At 42.4% G+C, this 27,294-nt stretch overlaps 2 protein-coding genes across 19 annotated transcripts in view; one reads left to right on the plus strand and one right to left on the minus strand.

Moving 5' to 3' along the window:
- SUPT3H (SPT3 homolog, SAGA and STAGA complex component) overlaps window positions 1–6,878 on the minus strand; it is a 253,337-nt gene extending 246,459 nt beyond the window's left edge. For 2 of the 15 annotated variants that reach the window (XM_086875609.1, XM_023924258.2), the window contains exon 1: window positions 6,629–6,866. The gene's annotated coding sequence lies outside the window, so the exon portion shown is untranslated. Of the gene's footprint in view, window positions 1–6,456 lie in introns of all 15 variants that reach the window. The other 13 variants (XM_086875617.1, XM_086875613.1, XM_086875608.1 and 10 more) reach the window with 12 other exon arrangements.
- RUNX2 (RUNX family transcription factor 2) overlaps window positions 1–27,294 on the plus strand; it is a 216,193-nt gene that overhangs the window by 32,844 nt on the left and 156,055 nt on the right. For 3 of the 4 annotated variants that reach the window (XM_086875606.1, XM_086875603.1, XM_086875604.1), the window contains exon 2: window positions 26,089–26,375. In XM_086875606.1, coding sequence (XP_086731732.1) covers window positions 26,089–26,375 — 287 coding nt within the window. Of the gene's footprint in view, window positions 1–25,138; window positions 26,376–27,294 lie in introns of those variants that run through there. The other variant, XM_086875605.1, reaches the window with a different exon arrangement.

The following is a 27,294-nucleotide window of genomic DNA, read 5'->3' on the forward strand; positions in this document are numbered from 1 at the left end:
ATTCCACTGCTCCTAATATATCATATTATATATTAGGTTTATATATTTAGGCAATATCCAATACTATATTTACATATAATATATGTATAAAATCATACCTGTTAACCCAAACCATTCTGTAGTATCTTAAAACTCATCTCATTCCAACCCCCTGCCATGTGCAGGGACACCTTCCATCAGACCAGGTTGCTGAGGGCCCCATCCAAGCTGGCCTTGAACACTTCCAGGGATAAGGCTGACACCACTCCTTTGTTCCAGTGCCTCACCCACCCTCAGAGCAAAAAACTTCTCTTTTTCTAATCTTAACCTCCCTCCATTCCCCCTTGTCCCATCATTGCACATCCTCTCCAGCTCTCTTGGAGCTCCTTTAGGTACTGGAAGGTGCTGTGAGGTGTCCCCTTCTCCAGGCTGAACAAAAGAGACTCATTCAAGGCATCTCAGATACTACTCAGACACCACTAATCCCCATTGATGAAACGTCACACAAAAATCAAGGAGAAAGTTGCATCCAGTGACTACAGAACAGTCCTCTAACAGACAATCTGATCTAAACTCACCCAGGAAGAGCAAGAGTTAATAGCAACACAGTTTTCACTTCACAACAAGAAAAAAAATAAGTCTGCACTGGGTCAGTATAAAACAAATGTGGATTTACAGATATTTTCTCTGATGTCTCTGTTATAGGCTGAAGAAGTTGCTGGATTACAAAAAACTAGCAGTATCCCTGAAAAAATTTTTACACTGAATAACACAGAGTAGGAGTTACCATTACAATTATTTAATTCATCAAGCATACATCTAACATGGTTATCACATCAGTCTTTTCATAAATACATTTTGCATATAATCTGAAACCATGCAAAAATTTAAAGACTGACAAATTTTCATTTATATAAGCTCAAACAAAACAGGAAGGAAAGAAAAGCCAATATAACTATGAATTAACACAGAATTAAAATTAATGCTTTTGTTTCCACACTCTCTACTTCAGAGTAATTAGATTAACTAGTCTGTTACCACTGAGTATTTCATGGCCTCACCAGCTGACAAGAGGGTATAGGATAACAGTCTTATAGGACTGAAGATGTAAGAACTTAATTAACTACAGAAAATACAGATTTTTGTTACTGCACTTCTTTTAAAAGACAAAAACACACCATAATCCTTCTGAACACATGCAAGACTGGCTGAGTGTATGCTCAAAACTATAAAAAATAAGTTTAAAAAAAACCCAATACCCCATAACCAAATGCAAGAGTACATACACTGTTTTACTTGTCACCCACTCTCCCAGTAGCACAAATTAACTGAAAATGAAAACACTAAGTGTGAAGTCCCTAAGTTCTCCTGAGATGTTCAAGCAGGCTGGAATTAGAACACTCTAAAGGGTCTCAGATAAGCACAGTGCATGTGTGATTTAGGATTTTTATTATCCTCTAACCTGTTCAGGTCAAAAACTACCAGCTTTTTGAGTGACAATTAAAAAATGGTCTTGCTTACAGGAAATAGGATGAATAACTTCCATATTCCCTAAGCAGATCATCTTAAAAAGCCAAGCGCATAAAGGCACAAACTTTCAGGGAACAGTCAGACCAAATACAGGATTAGAAGCAATCTGTGAGCAGGCAGGGACACATCTGCACCAGGTCTGCACACAAGAATATTGTTCAAAGCTCAGGCTGCAATCTCAGCTTTCTTTCATTTTTAATTAATTAACAAAGTACCACAAAGCAGAATGCATGCACTATTCATTCTAAGGATAACGTATTACATCTGCTGCTGCTGCTTCCATTTATTACTTGATAGACCGGATTCTTAGGGTAGTTTTATTTTAAACTGAATACCAGAAAGAATTATTCATCTTATAGCTGTCAATGCACAGCCCAGCTTTCACCACCCAGACAAATAAGCATCTCATCTTTAACCATGACAATCTCTTAGAAGTGAACATGCTTGGAAAGCCCACACGAATACAAGGAATACAACTGAACATAATTTCCCCTTGTCCATTTAAAAGGCATTTCAGTCATTCATTCCCATGTAGAAGTCAGAGAAGAAACATGCATGGCTGACAACAACAGGTAAACCAAATTTTCTAATACATGTAGGCATATTTTCATCCAAAGAAAAACATGCATCCTAATGATTTCATCTTTAGAACTGTTCAACATCCCTGAAGATAAAATAATCCTTCCTGTTCATTTCTACATCTCAGTCTTTCTGCATTACTTTTACTGAAGACCTAGCATGAAAGCAGTAAACAAGCACAACTCTCACTGACTTAACAAGGAAAGAAAAGTCACTAAACCAACCTCAGACTAAGATAAAACCTTCTGACTCCATTGTATGCAATAACTGCTGTGTTTTACTCCAAATGCATGTCCTCACATTTGAAGCTACTCTTTGTCCATCCCCATGTTAGACATGACAGTTACTTTAAGCTTCTTCTGAACCAGACCACAAAAGGGTCTGGACTACTGAAAAAATACTAATACACAGATGTTACTGTTGTATTTGAGACTAGGAAATATAGAGAATAATTTTACTTGAGAGCTCTGTCTTGACATCTGGAGGTGTTTACAAACACTTCTCAGAGTTTCCAACTCCAGTCTAATCACAACTGTGTCCTTCCCCAGAAGTGATACATTGGTTTTTAAAAAGGAAGCAGACAAAATGAATCCAATACATACACCCACCACCCTCTGAACTGAATGTGCATACTTCTTTGCAGAGCTTTGTGCCACATTGGCAGTTAATAGCACTGCAAATTAAGCACAAATGACTTTTTCCTTCCTTACTAAAAATGCTTTAAGAAAACAGTGTAAAGACCAAACAATCTGAAACTAACAGCCAAGTTCTCACAGATTCCAGAATCTGACTCCTAAAACCCTGAATTTACTTCAACTAGCAATTGCTTTTTCTTAATACACAGGTTTTACAAACCTTCTATACAAATTATTTTAATAATTGTGCAGAGATGCAATTCAGTGGTCATGACCTTCCCGTGGGAACCACTTGCAATTTTCAGTGAAGCAAATACAAGGTGTGTTCACAGGTCTGGTGATAAAAAAAAAGCTTCCAAGTCATCAAGGACTTGAACACTTGACTCCAGCATGTAAGGATGAACAGGCCCCCATTGTGACTTGCTCAGTATTTTGCTTTTTCTGACGAGTAAAGCATTCCTGTATTAATGTGAGGAGGTCAGGTACGTTTTACTGCTCACTGGCCAGCAAGCAACTCCTCTATCGAGCATGAGATCCCATCTGCCTCCAGCTCCATTTAAAGTAAATTAAAATTTAAGGGTTTACTAACAGACGTTTTCTGTGAAGCATAACCAAGTCATCATTAACTTTAAACTGTATTTTCCTTTTCTGTCTAAACCTTCACCTGCCTTCATCTCCTTTCAAAATGGCATCTTCCCAACCTATCACACTGATTACATCAACCCTTCTCTCATATCACCCTGAGCTGTGTTTGATTCACTATGTGAAATACAATTAAAATCATTTCATAATATTAGTTCATAGTTGCACCCTGACCTTAATTGAATATTCTGGCATATCAGGAATACCATCAAGTTATGGCATCAACACACATATCTAAAATTCCTCATCAAGAATGAGCAGCCAAATCTATAGCTAAGATTATAAAAAAAAAAAAAAAAAATCCAATTCTTGTTGTGGAGCTGTTCCCATTTCAGAAATCAGTGCTTACCACCACAAGTATAAATTCTCTTGAGGAGAAAATGTCTACTTCCATTGTTGTTCATCTATGCAACATCTAAATCAAGTAAAGCTACAGGAAAAACAGCCATGGCTTTAATATAAGGTCAAAGCATGAAAGATAGCTCTTTAGGAGTTTGTCGAACAATATGTCAGTGACATTCAGGCCCACCCAGCCCTTTTCAGAGATCACACAGTCCCAGATGATATCCAGTAAGTTCCTGCTAAAATGAATGCACATTTCTCCAGGTTAACTTGGTACTCGGCCTAATCAGAAGAATTATCGAGTTCTTCATTGTTAAATGCTTTTAAAAATCATATGCTTGAATAGCATTTCAAGTAAAAAGGCCTACATTTCCACAAAAGTCTATTGGAAATCACATCTTCCAGACAAGCTCTTGGCCCCTTTCTTCCATTACTGCTACTTTTGTGATGGCTCAAGGACCTGTGTGAACTAGAAACTTTGCAGCTGACTCTGTGAAAGTCTGATTGTAATCAAACATGATACTTCAAACATATGCAAAATACAGGGGTAGAGAAAAGCCAAAGATTATTTATAAATAGAAATTTCACCTGTGATAGCTTGCAAAAGAACGCTTACTAAGATTACTTAAAATTAATAACGACTCCACGTAGCACTACAAATGCCAAGAACCTGAAACACAGATTGCAGATCAAATCAATACCACTTTCAGTACCTTTGACAGGCAGATTTTTTGATCAGCTCCAGATAAGCTTGTAACTGAGTCACCACTGCCTGGTTCCATGAGAACACAGGCCAAATACACATTTGGGTATTTCCAATTGCAACAAGAGCATTAACTCAGTTATTTTCTACGGTATAATTACACTGCCTTGGTTTGGCCTCGTGCCGTAGAACACCCTTAGAGTGATGACCTGGAAAGACACCGTCTAGCTGGTCTCACTGCTCCAGGGCAGCCCAGCAGAACAGCAGTAACAACATGAACAATGTTCACTGTTGCTCTACACTGTTATATGTAGGCAATTCTTAAAACATTTGTAGCTTGCTAAATTACAGCTTGCCTAAGCTGTGACAAGTTACTAATTGACCAATCAACTCTCAAACAGCTCCGTTCTGTACTAACCAGAACTGAGCCCAGGAGAGTAATTCAGCTGGTTATGACACTCAGAGGCTCTAAAGGCCACAGAGTTCTGTGAAATCTTAAGCAATGACTTCAAATCCATAGATCTGAAAAACACAAGTTAAATGCCACTAAAGGATTTCTTGTTTACATCTCAGAAACACAACTTTGAGCTTTTCCTCCTGCAGTTTTAGTATATTCTGGTTAGAGCTCAAACTTTTCTTCAGAATCATCACAGCTAAGCTCTTTAACTGAAAACTAACTTTTTCAAACTTTCACAAGCAGAGATAGATGAGGCTTTCCAAAACCATAATTTTATCCTGTTACAGTTAGAAATCTACTTTTGCCATCAACATTCCCATCTACACAGCAACAATACACAGGATAAAAAAGGAACCAAAATAAAACAAAATGTGATTTGAATATTAGTAACATGCAAATAGGAAGAGCCTGTGTAAAGTCCACCAAAGTTAGCAAAAGGACCGATACTGCCTTCCATACCACTTGGATCTGGCCAACAGTAAAGAATGATATGCAAAAAGGGAGAGGGTGGATGCCCTGCATCCTGCCAAGTAAACGCTGCTGCCTTAATCCAAAGGAAAAGTGAGGCCTGTACCAAGAGAATGATGTTGGAGTTACAGAAAAGACTTCAAAAGAAAATTTTAGTGAAACACCAACACTGCTGCAAACCTTGAAACAGATTCACTTGTAGGAAATCAAACATCTCACAATAAATCATTAACACTAATGCCATACAGCAAATTTGCATTGTCTGCAACACCAGATTCCTGCTCCCATTTCACAAACACAGTAATATATATTTTGCATGTATATATGCTTTCAAGCCATCGACTGCAAATCATCCATTTGTGTAATTTCTAGGAACTTAGAAGCAGTTGATCTGTACACAGGAAGTATAAAAATATTCTAAAGTGGAAAAATAACTTACAGCTAATACAGAGAAACTTTCTTTTGGATCGTCAGTCCTAGGCTTTTAACATTTACCACTAATTTCTGTAAGGACTAATACCCTCTATAAGGAACACTATAGACAGACCTTGTGAGAACATTTTGGGATATCAGGAATACTATTAAGTTAGGGCATCAATGTATGTATCCAAAATTTCTCATCAAGAACGAGCAGCCGAATGCACCAGATTCCAAATAAGGAATACCACAGGGTTCCAGTTAGGAAATCACCGCACCTGTTCGGGCAAAATAAGTAAAATCCATTTCCTCCAGAAGAAATTTACAAACCAGTCACATTTCACAACATCAGAGTGACACGAAGAAATTAACAACCAGCAGTACCCTGAACTGCAGGCCAAAGCTCGGCCACTGTCACGTAATTTTAAAGAATTTAAAAAAAAAAAAAATTATTAGAAAAATAAAAAAGAGTCGTAGGAACACCTCCTAAATTAGTTGCAAGACAAAACGAACAGGACAGGGCAGGGTCCAATGTAACACTGAAGGCCACGAGAAAACCCCGCGCCCCCGCACCCCCCGCGCCACAGGTACCGCGGGCAGGAACCGCCCCGTTAATGCTCCTGAAGGCCCCAACAACGAGCAGCCTCGCTAAGTTAATTAATAGCAACACACTCCCTAATTGCGTGCCCTCTCTGGTGACTCACTCAAAGGCTCACCCCTGGGGATGGATGGATGGATGGATGGATGGATGGATGAGGAGGCTGAGATGTGCAGGGGAGGAAGGATGGAAGGAAGGTGGGAGCAGCTTGTGGTGCCCGGTCCCCCCACCCCGTGTGCGGACAGCCGAGAGGGGAAAGCGAGGGGCAGGCACTGAACCTCGGTCCTTCCCCTCCACGCGCTGCCTGGACCGAGGCGACAAACGAGGGGGGCGGAAAAGCAGCGGCGGCGGCGGCGGCTTTGCGCTGTTCCCCCCGCCCGCCACGGCCGCTGAGGGAGGGGGGGGGGGTAAAATGGCGCCGCCCGCGCCGGGGAGGAGCCGGTTCCGCCACAGCGGCCGCCCCGCAGATGGAGGCGGGGGCGGCGGCGCCTCCCGGGGCGCGGGGAGGAGCCGGGGCGAGGCGGGACTGCCGCCGCTTCCTCCCGCCCCCGCCGCCGCAGGGCCGCCGCTCGCAGGATCACCGGCGGTTCATACGTGTTAATAGCGCAAAGGCGGGTGCCAGGAGGATTGTGCCGGGCTCTTTACAGTGGTGCCCAGCGACAGGACGAGGAGAAGTGGCCATAAAATGAAACACAACAAGTTCCACCTAGACATGAGGAAGAACTTCTTTACGTTGAGGGTGACAGAGCACTGGAGCAGGCTACGCAGGGATTCTGTGGATTGTCCCTCTCTGGAGACATTCCAAACCCACTTGGTCGCCTTTGTGTGTCGCCTGCTCCAGGTGATCTTGCCTTGGCAGGGGGGTTGGACTGGATGGTCTCCAAAGGTCTCTTCCAGCATTAACAATTCTGTGATTCTGTGAATAACACAGTCAATTAGGTTGGAAACGACCTGTGAGATCGTCAAATCCAACCTATGACAGATCACCACCTTGGGAGCCAGACCGTGTCCCTCGGTCCAGTCTTCCCTTAAACACCTCCAGGGATGGTGTTGCAGGTACTGCCTGGTGGGCCATGACCACCTTTTTCTTCCCCTTCAGTGCCAGGCATTGCTGGAGAGCAGCAGGAAGGGGCTCCAGAGCTGCTATGAGTCCCAAAAGCCTGGGGATTTTGGGGACAGACAGCTGGATGTGCCTGCAGCAGGGAGGTGTGGGCATACACAGGTGTCTGGCCTCAGCACAGGTGCCAGCACACTCTCATCTCTGCAGCCACAGCTTTGTACAGGCATTCAAAAACAGCAGTGTGAACAACAGCAACCTGTGTTCATCTTTACCCTTGGAAACACCAATGGTGCAACAGCAAAACCCAGTTGTGCTATTTCAGCCATGACACTAATAGTTCAAAGCTGAGCTAGGGAAATTGAGACTGGACATTAGGAAGCATTCCTTTACTGAGAGGGTGGTCAGAGACTGGAACAGGCTTATGGAGAGGTGGGTGATGCTCTACTTCTTCCACTGTATAAGAGGCATTGGAACAATATCATTATCCTTTAATGTTGGTCGTGCTTTAATTTTGCATCAGTCCTGACATGGTCAGGGAGTTGGACTGGATGATTGTTGTAGGTCCCTTCCAGCTGAAATATTTTGTTCTTTTCTGTGCTGATTCAGTGCATTGGTGTGGTTACATACCCATGTTTTTCTCTTGATTCCTGGCAGTGGTGGCTTTCCTCTTCCTATATCCTGCCAATTCAACAGGTTGATGGGGAAGGGCATGGCTAGGCAACCTTTCCTTTCTTTTAACTTTTCCTTCCTCCTTTCAAGTTCTTCCTTGGACACCTCCTAATAGTAAGTTTCTATGAGTTTAGTTCGGTCATTCCACTCATCACATGCAGGTTTCTTGGGAGACAGGCTGATGTGTGCAATGGTATAAAGGGGAACTAATAAATGGGACCAACAGAGGTAAGTGGAGTGACCATTAGTGCTTTGGAAAAAATCTAACTTTCCTGAAACGTTTGTGGGGCATATAACTTCAAAAGTTAGGCTCTTTTACTTTGCCCTCCTTAGTCCCTTTTTAATTCAAACTCCTGCCTACACACCAAGCAGGATTCATATCATTTTACTAGGATTAATTCTAAAAAACTGACAGTTTAGAGACTTTGTAATTTTATGTAAATATCAGTATTTTATTCTTTGGGGGCCAGATAAAAAAGGAAGAAGAAGAAAGCTGTGGCAACCACTGCAGTGATCTTAACACTCTAGAGACAATCTAAATTCCAGTTTAGTAGAAAATAATCTTATTTTCTTTTTCCCTTAGCTGACTTCTGCTGCCCTTACTCTTTTTTGGCTACCACTCACTCCCTGTCCTTCTTGCTACTTCATATAAACACTCTGTCAGTCCCCTCTGTTGCTTCCTCCCTGTTCCCACCTCCCACATCAGCCTCAGAAAGACGAGGTGATTCTGCAGCTCGCTGCCGAGTGCTGCCAGCCCCTCTCCCTTCTGCTGCTGCTTACGATTATGGAAGTAAAGCCGATACCAGCCCGAGCACTGACAGCAACAGGGCAAAACACCAAGATATTATCCTGGAGAATGAAAGGCCTCACTCTGCTGATTCTTGCCTGCACAGCAAAGTCTTCAGTCATTGCTGTGAGAAGGATGGCCTGAACAGTTCCTTCCTGTTACATATTTTAAAATATCTGGGCAACCCCAGCCAAAGCAGGATTATCAATAAGCATTTTCCTGGAGAAAAAAAGAATCAAAACATTCTGTCAGGTTATGAAAAGTACTGCAGAAAAACTTGAGGCGACTCGAGTTTTTAGCCAAATTCTTTGATTTGTCAGAAGCTTACATTAAACTGAGGGAGGCGAGGCAGCGTGTTACTGACATTTCTATGCATATCTTTATATATCTCAGAATTGGTAGGACAGAATAATATAAGAACATAGAAAAAATAGAGAAATTACTATGCCAGTCTCATATGGTAATTTTAATACGGGAATTACTGGGATGATATGGTTGAGCATATCCAGTGTGAGCTACATAACTTCCAGGAGTTGGATAGAAGCAGTGTGACTTGGTGAGGTGCCTGAAAAAGCACTGACAGAAACATTTCCTGACAAATTGTGTTGCTGTGCAGAACCCTTTTGCCTGCAGTGAGAGGTTACCAGTTCATGAGGGATTGAAGTTCCTGCCCGATGATGAGCTGGGCTGATGAGAGAACATTCCCCCTGTTGCCACTCCTATAGGTGATAACTCCTGGCAGAATAATTGAACAAGACAGATACCTACTGGCTACAAAATCCAAAGTCAATATGAGAAAATCTGCTAGAAGACAGGAGGAAAGAGCACTGAGGCGTCCCTTCTAATAATGTGCCTTTGTCAAGCTGATAAAAGTGCAGAGGCTGCTCCCTGCTCAAGTCTGAATTCTTACAATACTTGCAAAGTGGGAAAAAAAAAAAACATGATCAGGTTTTTGTTACGTATTATACAGAACCGAAAAAGGGCACATACAAAATTATTTTCCCCCTTCTCAGGTCACCTTTCAGATCATGAGGTCATTATGAACTGTCTCAGCATTTTTACAAACTGGAGTCTGCTCAAACCATAATGCTTACAAAGTTTCACTTTGAATAGGCCTGATATTCTCTGTCATTTGTTTTCACTTTTTATTTCTCTGCAGAACATAAAAAGCCAGAAAAAGATTTTATTTTCCCCCTACATAGCATATAATTTACATCAATCATCCCAGGAGGTCAGTACCACTGGGGTGTCATTTAAATACAATGAATATAAAGTAATGAAGCTCTTGCTGGAGTGGATGGCCACAATTCTCAGAGAGAGAGAGAGTTTCCAAAGCATGTGGAGAAAACACAACGGGAGACCAAGTGAATTCATCACACCACAAAAATGTCTCCATCCTGTCGACAAAGTCATTAAAGGAAAATGAACCATTGTTACTCTAGACGCTTGCATTCCTTCAGCATAATAACCTCAGTATAGAAGCATTGGGGCAAAGAGAATTTGCACACATAGGAGGAAAAAAAATTCAATCTATTAAAAAAAAATAAAAATTCCAGATTATGTAATGAAAGAAATCCTCCATGCTCCAAAGAGGAGACGGAGTCTCTGCAGAAGCCACAACTAATAAGGAACCTTACGCAGTGGTACAGGGCGGTTTCTTTTCTTCCTGCCAACAAGTCAAAGTAAATGCCAACCCGGACAATTTTTTTCAGATAACCCACAAATTATGTTCTCCTTTAATTACACAAATGTTTCTACCCTTTGCTGATCCATAGCCATCCTGGTTTTTAAGATCCCTTGTTGAGATTTCTCCAGTACCATTTCCCTTTTCATATTCATTTACTTCCAATATTTTTTTCAGTCACCACTAAAGCAATCTGTGAGGAATGCAGGGATTAGAAAAGTTTACCATGTTCATTTTTATTTACTTTTTTGGCAAAGGATGTCCAAATAAGAGAAACTATCACATGTCTACAGTAAATCATAGCACATACCAGTTTATGAAAATAGATGGTATTTCTGTGGATGTCCCTCAAGGAAATACAGCTTTAAAGTCAACCACTGTGCAACCCCTGGTCAAAAAAAATAACATTAGAGAGCTGCAGCAGAAATCTCTCCTTTATTGTAAATTATTCCATGGTGTGGCAAGGACCTCTTTACCATACTAATTAAAACAGAAATATGCTAATTATATTACTACCTTTTATTGTCAAAACCATGTGGCAATGTATTGTATAGATTACTTCTTTTTTTTTAATACAAAAGGACTACCTTGATTTAAGCAAATACTGGAAGGGAAATCTGTTCTTTATTTATTTTCAGTAACTGCATGGGAACTGGGAGCCTACTAAAAAGGGAGCAAGCTACTGAGGAAACACATGCCAGCAAACACCAACTCATACCTGTTAATTACAACAAATATGCTCACAGACAACATCAAGAATGCTATTTATCCATCATTTACAGCCACTGAAGCGCAGGGAATGGAATTGGTTTGCTGGCAAATATCCCAATTAATTGGGCGTGCTATTTATTAGGGTGCTGATTAAAGTGTACTCTGCAATATAATAGTCGAGTATAAAGTTGCCAACTCTTATTCACTCCTGGCTCATAGGGATGAAAGCAGGAGAGTAGACTAGCACAATATGAAAATAATTATGTATTCTGTGCCAAAATGGATTTGAGGCAATTCCAATGGCTGGAAATTAAAGACCTGGAGAGACAGAATTAGGTAGCACCGGGATCTTGAGGACAGAGCTTTGTTTTGTGTACTCCAGTTGTGATCGAGACCTTCAATATGTAGTAGCCATTTTGCACATGTATTAGCACTTCTCTCAGAAGCCAACCCCATAGGCACACCCTTAAGTAAGCAGCATATGAATTAAACATAAAACAAGATAAAAGTAGAGTTTTGTTCCTGACTGATCTGAATCAATTTAGTTGAAGAAAAAAACTACTCTGGGGAGTCCTTTTCCCAGCCACGGACTTCTCCAGCCTGTCCAATGAGCTGCCTTAACTGAGACTGTGCCTTAAATAGTGCTTGTTTTCTGTGCCCTTTTCAAAACCATGGCTTCCACAAATTAGGCTGGGAGTTGCCACACATAATCAAGGAAGCATAGGCTAATAGTTGTATATGTTATCTCAGGTAATGCTTGAGGTTTGATATCAACCAAGATAACCACCAGAGCAAACCAAAAGCACGATTTGTAGCAGCAAAGAATGTCTTGCTCCTGTATCACTTTTAACTCACCTTGTTACTACTGAGGCAAGATCTGGGTAGAGGGCCCAACTGGTCATGATTATTAATGAGTTTAACAAGTCCACACATGCTTTTGTTCTTCCCACAGGTGTCACAGAATTTTGGCAACATCATGCATTGCACCTTTATAGTCAGAGATATTCAAGCGCAACCTCTGTGGTTAGAGAGCTCCAGAAAAGACTCTAAAAGCATAAAGTGAGCTTTGGTGCAGAGTCTTCCTTATGAAATTAACTGAACTGTGTGCCCCAAAAAAACATGCAGCTTTGAAAAGAGCACTCCAGCAGTACGCTGGATATCCTTGTCACCTAAAAATGAGCAGTAAACAGCAGACCAAGTGCCAATTCTCCCAAGCAATGTAAAGAGCTGACACTTAATAGCCAGAGACCGCTCTATCTAAGGAGCAGTGTTGGCTAAATGTTCAAATAGATCTCAAGGAGCTCCCTGAAACACAACATCAAGAGGCACTCATGAGCCCTGTAATCATAGCTGCCCATCACTCTGTCCTGCCTGCTGGCATTTCACTGAAACCACTGCACAAAATGTACAACCGAGGTACCTTAAGCCTGATGGAACCGGAAGCATACTGATTACCCCAAAATCAGGGTGTATTCTGGCAACTATGATACCAGGAGTAGGTTTCAATGGAAACCCAGTCCCCATGGTCAGTGTAGGCAAGAAACCAGTTCCTCCAAAAGCAGGCCTTCATCTGTGGCCATTAAACTTGCTCTGTAGAAGCCACTGACTGCATTTGTGAGGGCTGAGCTCAGTAATCCCATATCAAGTCCTCTGGGCTATGCTGTCTCCCGCCACCTGCCTTTCCAAAACACCTCACACAGATCCTGACTCAGATGTGCCAGCTCCATGGCAATTTTTCAGGTAGCCCAAGGCAGATGTAATGGCATTGGAAGCTTAATTCTAGGCAAGTGAATTGAGCCTTAAGTCGCTATTGAGTATCATGGTAGCTTGAATTCCTAGCATAAACAGTTACTTTTAGTCAACAAATTTAGGTGTCTGAACCTGGAACTCAGCTCTCCTCTGTGATTTGTCCAAGGAAAATAGCTTGGTTATATATAGTTACTTTTCATTTACATTGGATATACCAATTTCACTTACATTAGATATACCAATTAGATATACCAATTGTATATACCATATATCAATATGTTGATTGAGGAAAATCTGCAGGTTTCTGAATCCTTTGTATCCTTAGCAAAAACAGATCTGGGTCATTTGCCAAGGAGAGCAGGTGGCATCCTCAGGTTAACCATTTCCAAATGACATGGTTAGATTATTGAGGACTCCAGTCATAAGCCTTTGGAAGGTAAGTGAGAATTAGCCAGAACATTGAGCTTTCTTCTGCAGAAAAAAATACAGGCAGACGGCAGTAGTTCTTTCTGGATTGCATATTCATATAATGAAAGATTCCAGAATCAGTCCATTCAAAACAGTAATTTTTTGAGATGTAGGAACAGCGCCAGCAATTTCCATCAAATTACTACTGGACTGCAAAATAAATAACATCAGCCACAGGTTGCTAAAGATTTAATTTCCTTAATGTTCTGAAACAAATTCTTGTTATTTGACCATGTAGAGCAGGTAGAATGCTCAATTTATGGTCCTCTAACACTTATTTCTCAGGGTGGGTGCCCAGTGGTGATAATCTGTGTACATTAGATATGAGATACAAATATATCAGAGAAGCTTTTTTTTTTTTTTTTTTTCTCCTTCTGAATAAATATTTAAATATTTAGGGCCAAATTCCATTGCTAAACATATGAACACAGCTCTCTTTGAGCTCATTGGACTGGTGCATGTGTATCTAAGGGCAGAACTTGGCCCTTAGGTTTTAGATTTTAGCACCAAGCTTCCAATGTAAAATAACATGTGATCTGTAACACACAGGAAAGCAGCAAGACCTGGATTTAAAGGAAGGATACAATTACATATTTCCATCTTTCTTTTGAATAAGAAATACTGCTTTCAGCAGTGGTCCTAAGAATATCCTTAACTCTTCTTACAGTCTTCCTTTTGTATAAGGTGCTTCTCTGGCAGCTTTGGTCATTCCTGTAGCTGAGAAGCAGAGCAGGATACTTTTTTATTTCTTTGCAACTTTTCTCCCACTTCCATTCAGCCAGTTTCAACTTAGTATCATGATGAAAAACACAGAGCCATTTTAAAATACACTTACAGTAGTGATTTAGTTATGGTTTTTAAATTATGAAAAAGTCAGGATGTTGATTTTAAACTATAGGCAGTGTGTTCAGATCAGCCAAAGGATATACCCAGTAAACCTTTCAAAGGAGCCAATATTGTAGCTGGGATCAGCTAAAGCATTTTTACTGGGAAATGTCTACAGAGTGTCAAACAGCTCTTGAATCAGGACAGATTCTTTCCCTATGCTTGCTACCTCTTTTATCCCTCCTTTTAAAAGTATTTGTAAAATATTTAGATTTTTGGGTGTCTTTTTCTTTTTTTCTTCTTTTCTTTTTTAGGCTTACATTCATCTAACATCCAGGGTCAGGAAAGACGTGGAATGACTGCATGGCACTCATGCAATATTGTGTGACAGGACATGCAGTGTGATAGAAACCTGTACCAATGCCAAAAAAGAAAAAGACAATGCCAAAAAAATAAAGTGACAATGACCAAAGAAAATGTCAACTCAAAACAAAGACAAAAAGTCCTGCAAGTATAAGTGTAGTGATTGAGCCTTCTGAAATTTGTCCAGGGTTTCAAAATTCTTAAAGAATTGCCCTCTCCAATCTAATATAGCTCTGTATTTTATGATTATCAAAAAATACTCAGACTGTTATCAACTCTGTGAGCTTACTGAACAGTTCATATATTTTAGTGGGTTTTGTAACAGTGGGGTCTTGTTGGGAATTAAAGTTTTTGAGGGATGGAAGGCTTTTGGAAGATTTCTTATGAAGTTCACTGTTTACCTTTGATTCCTTTTCTGTGGTAATATGCTAATGCTAATGGCATCCAGCACAACAGAGAAAGATCTTGTAGTTTTAAAGTTTTACAGATGCAATTATAAGTAAAAGTGGACTGCTAGCTTCCTCCAGTCTTTTTAATGTCCTGCACAGATAGACAGACAGACAGACAGATTAAACATTAATCCTTCTAAAAATGTTGCTCCATTTGTGGCCGAAATAGTATTTTATGGCATTTATTGCAAAGGTCAGCTAGAAGTTGTTCTGTACAAAATAGCATCTTCTTCTATCCACTTGAAAAATAACTTCTGCTTCAGTTTCCTTCCTCATATGCCAGATTATTCTTTGCGTAATTGCAAAAATAAATACCAAAGAAAAAGAAAACCTCTCGTACAATCCACTTCTGTTATGATGCTTCCATAGAGTTGGTCAATTATTAATGAACATCTTAAGAAATAGAGATACCCAACCCAGTCTAGTTTGGCAAAATAGTTTCTTATGTTTTTTCACATGGGCTCAGAAGAGCGCATAGTGTGTGAAGGGCTTGCAGGATTCAGCACTATTTATTATGTCACCAGCCTCACATGCTGAGAGCTCTGATCACTTATAGCATGGGTATTTTCTTCCACTAACTGTTCTCTAAATTAGCATAATCTTTGGAAATTGGCTTGTGGCCTTCAATTCTGTACTGATGTGGATGATAAGGGACTGTACATTAGAAGTCCTGCTCATCATCTGACATCCTGCAGGTGTACATCAGCACAGAAATTCGCAGGCCATGCTGTCAGAGGGGACTTTGCCCCATCTCAGGTTTACTGATTCGGGCCTTCCAGAGCATGGATATTTTGGTAGGCATGTACCTACCCAGAGAAACAACGTGTTTTTGACAACTGATGTCAAAAAGCCCGCCCACTCTCCAAACATCTTGGAGCAGGGTTGAAAACAACTGCTCATTCACTGTGGACAAAGTCAGTGAGTTCAACACCTGTTGTAACAAATTCTTCTGTACACTCCGAGGCAAATCCCATGCAGGCAAGTTGTCCCTTGAGCCCTCAACAGGGCTATGAGAAACAATGAACTTACCTGACCTTGTCCACACCAGTGAGGCAGCTACTTCTACTAGTACTTGAGTGGATCAGAGGGTGGAGAACTATTTTTGACACCCTTCATCAAAAACAGGTCATTCTTCTAGAGACGGCAAAGCTCCAGCAACATTACAGGTCCCACATGCTGAAGTGCATGTGAAGTGGGGTGAGTTAAGGACAAGGGATCATCACTCTGAAAGGCACTTACTCATTTTAAATTCAGAATACTTTTGTTGTGGAATGTGGAATTAATGAAGTTTGTATTGATAATTTCATATACAATAGAAGAAAATAAGCAAACACTTTGTGTGCATCTATAAAATCAGGTTGAATTAATAATAGCCCAGTTCCCCTTTCACAACAATGTAAATCAAGAGGGGTAGAGCTGAAAGCCACTGAGTTACTTGTACATGAGAAACACATATTTCTGTAAACATTTCTGTAAACCTTCTTCTTACTTCTTACATGGTATAACTTCTTCTCACTTAGTTTTCATGATTGCCTGAAATAGTTATGTCTCTATTGGACACAGAACATAAAATGGGTAGAGGAAGGGGAACGTGGAAGGAACATGATGATGTGAATACAGGGTGGGCAACCAGGAAAAGCAAAGTGCCTGTCCCATTCTCATTTATCCCGAGCTACAGAGAAAACAGCTTTCAGACTTGCTAAACATTCTGAACACACTGAGAGCTCTCTGTTTATTTCAGATATGTAAAATGCCATAACTTGCCAGTAAATGGAGCTAGGCATGCAAGTGCATGCATGAAGATAACATATTAGTTACAAGAATTATAATTGTCCTGTCATTATCTTTTCTTTCTTTCCTGAACCAGAGTAAATGTTCCATAATCTAGCAAGAATCTCATGATAAGTAATGTTAGAAATAGTTTGGGTTTTTTTCTTTTTTAGCTGCCAACTGTCTATTTTAGACAAAACATCACCCTTTACTGTAGGCTTCCACATAAAAGCAACTTGAACAGTAACGTCTCTAAGCAAGCATGAATGATTGGCTGCAGATTCTTCACCAAAAAGGGAGTTTATTTACTCCACACAGGTCATAAATTTCCTTAGAAAAACTATCAGTGGTAATCTACATGTGGTGTTTAGTAAATAGAGCTTTCCTCTGCTTCCCTCCATCCTTCAATTGTCAAAAACAGTGGAAGACAGTTTTTTTGTGCCTAAAAATATAAATTATTCCAGCTCTCTAAAATGTAGTGGAAATAATGAGCTGAAATAATAGCATGTTCTTCACCAAGATGGACATTTGGACAAGGAAATATGAAAGGATAAAGTGAGTAACTGGAAGCAGCAAGTTAGCTGAAGTCTTGCCTCTGCTTCTTATGTGAAGCAGCACCTTATTCCACGAAGACTCCCACTGAAATCAGTGGAACTGCAGACAGAATAAGCATTTTCTTTTCTTAACAAGTTAAAAAAAAAATAAAAAAATAAAAGAGGGTGGGATCTGCCTTTTCATGTAATAGGCTTTTATCTGCTCAAAAATCGCGCTAACCTCAGGGTGAAGCACGGTATCTTTGAAAGCATTCCAGGGATGGGAAGAGCTCCTCTATCTTCTGCAGTACAAAGAGAAGCTTGGTAGTAATGAGAGCTGCTGTGGTCTTCGAAGAAAGGTATTGCCTCTGCTTTGCCCACTCTGAGGACCTCTTGCTTGTACCTCCTGGATACACCCAGGTTATGCCATTCTACTTATATTTCAAACAGGAGAACATCTAAGTGACTGTCTTCGTGATGAGTTTTCTGAGAAGACAGATGATTCTCCCTTGCTTTTCAATATGTGCATTTAATAAACTATATAAATATTTATATGGTAAACTAGAATAGCAGGTTTTGGTATTACATCACATAAGCTCCTAATATCATAATGCTCTTAATATCCCAAGGTCAGAGAACCTTGTTCACATTTGAATATCTACTGTTAATGGTTAAGATTTTAATTATTCTTGATCCTTCTAGGGCCTGACCAGCATTAGAAACAAGTGGTTTAGAACTTATCATGCTTATCATAACTGAATGATGAAGTGTGTTGTGAAAGAAATGTCCAGAATTTGTACGTGACTATTTTTTCTATCACTTCAAAACAGACTACCAAAAAAAATCTGTAGAGAACTTTGACTTCTGAATTAAGAGTATAAGCTAGATTTCAGCCTCGAAGGAATTTTTATGGTTGAATTATAGACTTCTAAAAGACACAATTTAAAACTGAACTGCTGACAGTCATTATGATTATATTTTTTATAAGCTACTATTAACTAGGATGAGACCTTAAAGGAGGAATAGATCCCATCTCTATCTGCTGACTCAAGAGTTTCTTATCCTTTCCTCTAAAGCAGTGCAGCCTACTGTCAGGGTAGACTAGATATTGGTCAGACTTGACTGACTACAGATCCAATCCAGTCTAGCAGCCCAGTGCTGCCATGGAGGCTTTGCAAAATTCAGCTGCCAACTCCTCCATCTGTACTGAGCACGCGCGAGAAAAACCTCAACAATTTTCAGCAGCTTCTAACTCAGCCAAGTTCGGGTGGATCCTTTTGGTCAGGGACAACAAAAGGAACTTACCTGTTTTTTTCCTCCTTATTCCTCTCCTACTCAGTAAAACTTCCCATCCCACCTCTCAAATAGATATTGGACTGAAATCTTAAAATGTTGTGGAACAATGTGTTTTCTCTTAATGCTGATCTTAGAAGCAGCAAAAGTATTTCTGCTGCAAGTTTCCAAAAAATTCAGCTTGAGGCAGACTCAGGATTGAAAAGATCATCCTGAACAGCTAAAAATTGGCAACATTATGTGAGTGAAAACAAGGTCTTATACTGGAAAGTGGTAGACAAGCTTAGCTGCACATTCTGCTGGCAGCTTTACCTATAATACTTTTTCTGCCAGATCTTTGGTCTTCTTTTACTAGAGAGAATCATTCCTATGATGTCTAATTTTTTTGTCACCTGTCCTTGTGGCTTGTTTTGGGACTGGCACTGTTGTCTCTGTAACTTGGCTGCCAATTCCACAGCACTTGACTTAAGGGATTGCTCCTGTTCTGCCCCCACACTCAAGGGCTGAAGGCCACACCTGATATGGGGCACACACATATTTCTGCTAAGATGTATGCTCAGCATTTTCAGGATTACATTATGTCACACCATAAATATGATTATTCGTGATGCCCTGATCTGGCCTGAGTGAATTTTCAGGAAAGAAAAGCAAAAAAAGTTCTTGTGGTCCTTAAAGCATTGGTTTGCTTTGCCCATCGTGCTTGTTCCATTTTCCATTACCATGTGCTTCCTTCCTTCCATTTCACTTCTGTAGACTGCACCATCTCTTTCATAGTTGTCTGTTTTCATCCTTTTCAGAACAAGCCTGTCACTATTCAGTGTTTTTCAAATGCTTCAGCTTCAAGTCTTGTTTTATTAACAAAGCATTTTTTTCCTGCCATCCATGCTATTGAAAATAGATTTACAATGGGAATCATCACCATTGCAACACTGAGAGAGTAAATGCAAGGATCTGGTGCTGTGCTTGTGGTTAGAAACACTAAATAACCCTCTCCCACTCGAGACTGAATTACATCTTGTAGTATCTCCTGCATGAGCTTTATTGAGCTTGTATCTGGCCAGAGAGCACTTCACTAGACTCTTAAAAAACAGCATGCAAAATTTAGGGACTCTGCAAGGTTCCAGATGCATAAACCCTTTTTAATTACAGCTATACCACCCACTTTCCCCATAGTTAGTCAAGAGAACCAGTTTTCACTAAGTTCAACAGAAAAATAACCGTGAAGTTTCTGGCTCATGCTGCTTTTATGCTGAAATAAGGGGAAAATAAATTTAAGTTATCATTTTTTAGCCTTTTTATCTCTAACACAACATACCGATTTAATCTGAATTCATCCAATGGAAAAAAAACAAAACCTTTTTCCTCACTCTGAAATTAGTTAAACTGAAGCTGGAAGGAGATTTAATGGAAAGGTACAATGCTGGTCTTGCCATGAAAAATTAGTTTTTCCCTAACTATGAGGACCATAGCAACTTCCTACAGCTAATTTTTAGTTCTTATTTTGCAATCAAAAAAAAAAATTAAAAAAAAAAATTGAGAAAGACAAGCCATACATTTTTCTAATCCTACTACACATTCAGATTTTTAGTGCCAGAAAACACAGGTCATACTTTCTCTTTCCAACACTGTTACAAGATGACAAGTAGGCCGCCATTTCTTCCTCACGATGATGATGACATTGTCATTTGCTGCTTTAAACCTCTCTGAAATATGTGCAATCTCAATGGGGCATAAGCAGCTGCAGACAGGGAGGGAAATGGGAGAACTCTACAGCAGGACCCACACCTAGGCTTGCAGTCCCTGCACATTAGAGAAGCAGAAAATACATCATTTAGGAAAAATACAGGAGCAGTAATTGTTTACTTTGTCTTTTGTACAGCCCGTGTGTCTCTCTGTGCCATGGAGAAGCCAACAGTTTTTCAGCAGGGACAGGGCAGGTTTCCTACCAGATTTCCAAATTTTTTTCCTGGTATTACTGGATACCAAGCTCTGCTCATCTTTGGATCTCTGAGAATTTAACACATATTTTTCTGTCTCAAAATATATATATGTAGTACTTTGGATCACATTCTGTACTGAAGGAAAACTTGCTAAAAGTCCTGACTGAGATCCCAGAGCATTCAGCATCAGATCCTGAGACAGAACACAAGAGTCTCAGCTCTCAGTCCTCACTTCGTACTGAAAATGCTGGGGGGAAAAGTAAAATTCTCTAGTTCATTTTTTTTTATGCAATCATTTTCTAGCCTGTCTATCAAATCTTTATGCTTTTGTTTGTGTCAGGGACTATAAATGCTAAAAAGTAGTGCATGATGCTGAAATATTAAATGCTTTAAACTAATTTCAGGACACAAAGAATCTTCTTTTATCTGGGCTGTAAATCAGTGGGGCAGGGCCACAGTAGTTAAACAAACCATAGTAATCCATAGTCTGAGTAAGAATGCTGCAGTTACAGAACTCATTACCACACGCCTACTTAGCAGACCGAATAACGTGCTAATCTAGAGTTACTATTTGTCATACTTAAGAAAAAGCAAAGAATAGCTGGGCAAACAGTCAACTTCCAACCAAAGTGAAAGTAAAGCGCTGCCAAGAGACACTGGAGCTTATCTCGCCCCTACTGAAATGAATGGAAGTTTGGGAAAAACCTGCTCTAGCATTAAGTTTACTTAAGTTCACATATTTTGGCTCGATGCACTCTTTCATGAGTGAATAAAAAACTTTGGGAAGGTAGATGTTGGAAACAAGAACATTGGCAATTCTTTCACTATAGTAATAATTGCTGACATCGCTGTAGTCGCTCTGGCTAAAAATATCAAATACAATAACAAACCCAGTGAACCCATTCATTTATTCCCGTTTCACAAAGGCTATTTACATACACAGAGAGGCTCAAAATAAATTCTGTATTCATCATTTTTGCAGTACATTCCAGCCCAGAAAACTGGCATCGAAACTATTTATTTAGGGAACATCATCCAGGTTAGAATCTTTCATATCTGATAATTATTTTTCATCTTGAGCACCCAGTACTTACAACAGGAGCGTACTAGGCCTATGTTTTAGAAATGTGATGGTAAACAAACTCAGTGCTCTTTAAAACATTACCTTTTTGTCCAAAAGCAGTCTAATTATGGCTGTATTCACAACACAGTTAAAAGTGAAAAAGCTAAAAGACAATTTAAATTGCAGCAAGCCCAGCCATACTAATGAAAATTCGATATTGTAAAGTGGATCTGAAGGTGTTTGTTAAGATATAACTTGCAGCGCAAGCACATTTTTTCCCCAACCTCCTACAATTCTCTAAGATCTTAAAATATGACCCATTTTGCAACCAGTGCTAAAATTCCGAGAAGTTCTGAAATAAAACCCGAGAAAAGCCGAGCAGCAGGGTTGCTCTCCATTCCAGCCAAATCCAAGCCAACGTTCCAGATTATATATATCATAACATGAATGACTTCTTCTGAAAAATCCCATCCAGCTTTTATGTAGGTCCATAAACATTACTGGTACTTTTATTAATTTGTCCATAACCATTTAAATAAAATTCTAGAGCTCTGAGCCATGATCTGTTCCAGACTGTAGTAAGTTCCTGTTAAATGTGTAAATGTTCAGCAGAAAGATATTTTTGCACGGAGACTGAAAATCAGCTGTGCCAGATACCTGAAACTTTGTTAGGGCACTCAGTGGAAAATTTTATTTCTACATTATAAATAACCCTGGACTATTTTAGGTGACCTTAAACTGGTAGCTTCCAATGACTTATTTTAGTTTATCCTAATTAACTTTTTATTTTATTTTAGTAGGAAGAGAGGTGACTGTAAAATTTTTAGTGTGACTAATTAAACGTGGAAACGTATCTTCTTGCTTGAAATGAAATAAATCATGATTGTCAGGCTCATATAGCATTTGGATATAAAACAACTCTTTGCCTTCTTTCTAGTGCCTTTGGAATGGCTCTTTGGGAATGTATTAGAGCCAGCTAAAGAAGGGGGGAAGGAAGCCAAAAGAATCTATGGACATAAATATTTTGCCAAAATAAGTATGAAAAAATGTATTTTCTGTATCACAACCACAGCAAACCAGAGCTTATGCATATATACTAATCCGTATAGGTGATGAGTAATTGTGCCTTGGAAACGCCTGTGGCCACTTTTGGGGAAAAGCAGATCCCTGTGGTTGACAGGAGAAGCAGGGCGAGCTCAGGACGGGTTTGCAGCGTTATCCACATGGATCGCGTTTTCTCAACGGGATAAAACGGGATAAAAAACTTCCAGAGCCCTTGCAACCTTGGGCCGGGAAAAGAAAATGAAAAAAAAAATTAAATAAAAGAGAAGGAAAAAAAAAAAAAAAAAAAAAGAAAAGCGTTGAGGAAGTAGAAAAGCGAAGGGCACAGATCTCTGCAAGGCAGCGGGTCGGGGGTGCCGCTCCCCGGGGGAAGCGTGGGAAAGCCGCGGAGCGGAGGGAGGGATGGATGGATGGATGGATGGATGGATGGATGGATGGATGGATGGGTTGATGGATGGGTGGATGGATGGATGCAGAGGTGGATGGAGGGACGGCTGCGGAGCCGGGACTGAGTGGGCGCCCGGCGGGCGCGGAGCGGGGCCGGCAGCCGCAGCCGCAGCCGCGGTGCGCGGAGCGAGAGCTCTCCCCTGTGACCGATCGGCGGAGCCTGCGGGTTGTTCTCTGCTCCGGAGCCGAGCGGGGCAGGAGCCGCCGCCGCCTCTGCTCGCACCTTCCCCGGGCACAGCCGGGGTTTGCCCTGGGGGCTCAGAAATTGGGGGTGCCAAATTGGGGGCAGGAAGGCGCGGGGACAGCGGTGCCGGCCGGCAGGAGGAGGGCGCGGAGGCTCCGCGGGTGGAGGAACAGCCCCGCAGGAACCCCCAGCCCTAAAGCCGCACTCGGACACCCCGAGCTCGGGAATGCGGGGCAGCTCCGCCGGGGCAGCTCCGCCGACTTTTGGCGCAGCGTCCGGCGGGACAAACCCGGCCGGGTCGCGGTGCCGGGCTCGGAACAGCTCTCGGAAGGGCCACATCACCCGCACCCAGCGCGGACAGACACACACACACAGCGCCCCGAGTCACACACAGGCGGCGAGCAAGGAGCACACACGCAGCGCCGACTTTTTACAAGAAGGTGGAAGTAGCAAGTCGGAGTAAAGCCTTAGAAATTAGAGGGCGGGTTGTGATAGGCTGTTATCTGCGCGGGGAGGCGGTGACACTTTCATACCATTGGGTATGTAAATGGTTTTTAATAAGATCTGCCCTTTTTTTTTTTTTTTTTTTTTTTTTTTTTTAAGGGAGAAAACAAACCAGACTCCCTTTACCTTAATAGTCTGAAGGGGGTTTTATAGCTTTCATTCATTCAAGGAAATGGTTTAGGCTTTAGACTACCGGAGACTTAGCAAAATACTCTTTGGCACCAGATTATTCTTACTCTTTTTTTTTTTTTTTTTTTTTTTTTTTTTTGCAAACAAGATTTTTCATGCTTTTTTTTTTTTTTTTTTTTTTTTTTTTAATTTAAACAAACAAGCCCAAAAGTGTTAATGGAAAAAACCCGGCGAGAACTGGAGATTGGAGACCGTCTCCTGCTCCCCCCCTTCCCCGTCCCTCTCCCCGTGGGTGAGAGTTTCTCCTCCTGGGGGGGATGCACATTGGTTTATTTATTTTGAAGGCTGCAAAAGTCTGAGGACTGAAGCACCACGTGCTACTGACTCTCATCAGCATAATGATCGCCTTAGCCAGAGAGTCCTGTATATATAAACCACAAAAACCTAATCATTAGAAATCCCAGCCTCCAAAAACCACATTCAGGACAAAAAAACTGTGGCGTGGGTTTGTTATTTTTTTTCCGGCTCCTTCATCTTCCCCGACCTCAACTTCTTGGGACCCAAAAGAAGTTTGTAACTTTTGGTTGCTTTTTTTTCATAATTATTATTTTTAACCCGATTTTCCAGAAAGAAAAATAACTCAAACAAAGCGACATTTTAATGATTTTTTTTTTTTTTTACTGCTGCTGTTGTTCATCAAGGGCGGAAAAAAAAAAAGCAAGATTTTTGTTCGCCTATTCAACTCTACGGACTTGGATCCAGCAGCGACTTCATGTGAAGGACCGGGCTGCACCGGGGCTGCCTTTTCCTAGAATTTGCTTGGTCATATTTTAGAAAACAGCCTAAGGAGGGGTGTTTTATTGTTGTGCTGATTGTTTTTGGTTTTTTTCAACTATGATCCCCGCTTCTTTTTCCCTGGGAATCCGAATGTTCAACTTTTCTTAAGTCCTGATCCTCCGAAAGGAACTAGCCAAAAAGTCTGTTGTAATTATCAGCCCTGTGACTTTCCTCTTCGCCCCAACAACCCCAGTAACTTTGTTTCCCCGCCGAAATAGCTTCGGGAAACCTTTTTTTTGGAGGGGGGGAGCCCCTTTTCCCAAGCCCCTTCCCGAGCTCCCGCTTCCTGAAGCCAGAGGCAATAAGCGGGGGAACCCAGCGGCTCCTCGCCTCTGTCCCAGCGAGGCTTTTTGTTTGCTCCTTCTTTTTTTTTTTTTTTTCTTTTCTTTTTTTTTTTTTTTTTTTTTTTTTTTTTTCTGTGTGTGTGTCCGGAGGAGGAAGATTTCTTCGGAGGAAACCGGGACGTTCCCCTGAACCCCCCCTCTCCTCTCCGCTCCTCTCCGGGGCTGAGTTACGCTACGATTCTGTCGGCCACCAGCAGCAGCAGCCCAGGAAGCTGAAGCAGCAGCGAGTTCTACTCCTCCCAAGACAACCTTTGGAAAATCCGAAAAGGAAAAGAAGACGGGAAGGGGGGAGAAGAAAAAAGGGACGAAACTCGAGCACTTAAGGGAAGAAGAGGTGGCTAGAAGGAGGGAAAAGAGCAGAGAGACTGTGCGAGAAGGAAGGAAGGAAGGAAGGAAGGAGGAGGAGAAGCAGCAGCGCTTTGCAGCTGGGCAGAAGCCGGGACCATGCAGTTTCCAGCCGGGCTGTGCTGAGAGGGGCAGCCCCGGACCCACCGCCAGCCTCTGCCTCCTCGCTGCTCCAGGCTGCAGGCGCCCCCAGATCGGCATCACCCCTCGCCCCGTCCATCTTTCTTTAAAAAAAAAAACCAAAACAAACCAAAAACAGACTGAGATTTTTTTTTTTTTCTCTTGCGTTTAATCCGCTCCTTTTTTTTTTCTATTTTTTGTCTGATTTGCTTTTTTGCCCCTTGTCCTCACCCCTCCACTTTTTCATTCACCCCTTTTTTTCGCTAGATACATATATTTTTTTTTTTTTTTAACAACCCCCACCCCCCACTACACGCCTCCTCTACCAGCGATCCCCCTACCGCTCCCCCCCCCGCCCCCCAATTCGCTAACTTGTGGCTGTTGTGATGCGTATTCCCGTAGATCCCAGCACCAGCCGGAGGTTCAGCCCCCCCTCCAGCAGCCTGCAGCCCGGCAAGATGAGCGAGGTCAGCCCGGTGGTGGTAGCCCAGCAGCAGCAGCAGCAGCAGCAGCAGCAGCAGGACGCGGCGGCCGCCGTGCCCCGGCTGCGCCCCCACGATAACCGCACCATGGTGGAGATCATCGCTGACCACCCCGCCGAGCTGGTCCGCACCGACAGCCCCAACTTCCTCTGCTCCGTCCTGCCCTCGCACTGGCGCTGCAACAAGACCCTCCCGGTGGCGTTCAAGGTGAGACAGCCCCTCCGGCAGCCGCCGCGGCCCGGGATGCTCCCCCCGCGCCCCCTGCCCTTCCTCCCGTAGGGACTTCTGTGCCCCCCTCCCCGGCCCGCAGTGTCTCCGGTCATCCCCGTCCTGCAGGAGCTTCTGTGCCCCACGGCCCGGAGGGATTTCTCTGTGTCTGTCCCGCAGTTCCACCCCCCCAGCTCTGTCCTTCGGTGCCTTCTGTGCCCCGCGGCCCGCAGGGGCTCCTGTGCCCTCCCGCCCCCGCCCTGCAGCATCTCCGTGCCCCAGCGGCCCGAAGGGGTTCCTGTGACCCCTCTGCCCCCGCAGTGTCTCCGGTGGTCCCCGGGCCGCAGTGCCCCCTGTGCCCGCCTCACGCCCCCAGCTCTGCAATGCCTCCCCGTGCACCCCCATCCTGCAACGCCTTCTGTGCTTCTCTGACCCCCCCAGTCCCGCAATGACTCCCGCTCCCCCCAAATGTTCAAGCGGCTTCTGTATCCTATCACCGTCCCGCTGTGCCTCCCGTGCCCCGGTTCCGCGATGTGCCGGAGTGCAGCCCCCGCAGTGCCTCTCACCCCCCTCTCCCGGTCCTGCAGTGACTGCCGTGTCCCCCATCCTGCTGCGCTTCCTGTGCCCCCCGTGTGCCAGCTCTGCCCCCTCACCCTTGCTGCGCCCCCGGTGCCCCCCATGCTCTGCCCGCCCCCCCTGCACGGCCCGCATCCCCGGAGCCATCCCGTTATCTCCATCCCCGCGGGGCACTGCCGGCCTGTCCCCCTCGGCAGCCCAGGGGCACCCCCCTCAGCATCCCCCCGGGAGACACCCCCTGCTCCCCCAGCCTCTCTCCTTGGGTTGTTTTATTTTTTTTTTTTTCTGTAGAAACCTTTCCCTCCCTGGGGAAGGAGGGAGTCAGCCCTCAGCCGGAGCTCAG

The sequence above is a fragment of the Cyanistes caeruleus genome, chromosome 2 (assembly GCF_971803275.1).
Source record: "Cyanistes caeruleus chromosome 2, bCyaCae1.hap1.1, whole genome shotgun sequence".
NCBI lineage: Eukaryota > Metazoa > Chordata > Aves > Passeriformes > Paridae > Cyanistes > Cyanistes caeruleus.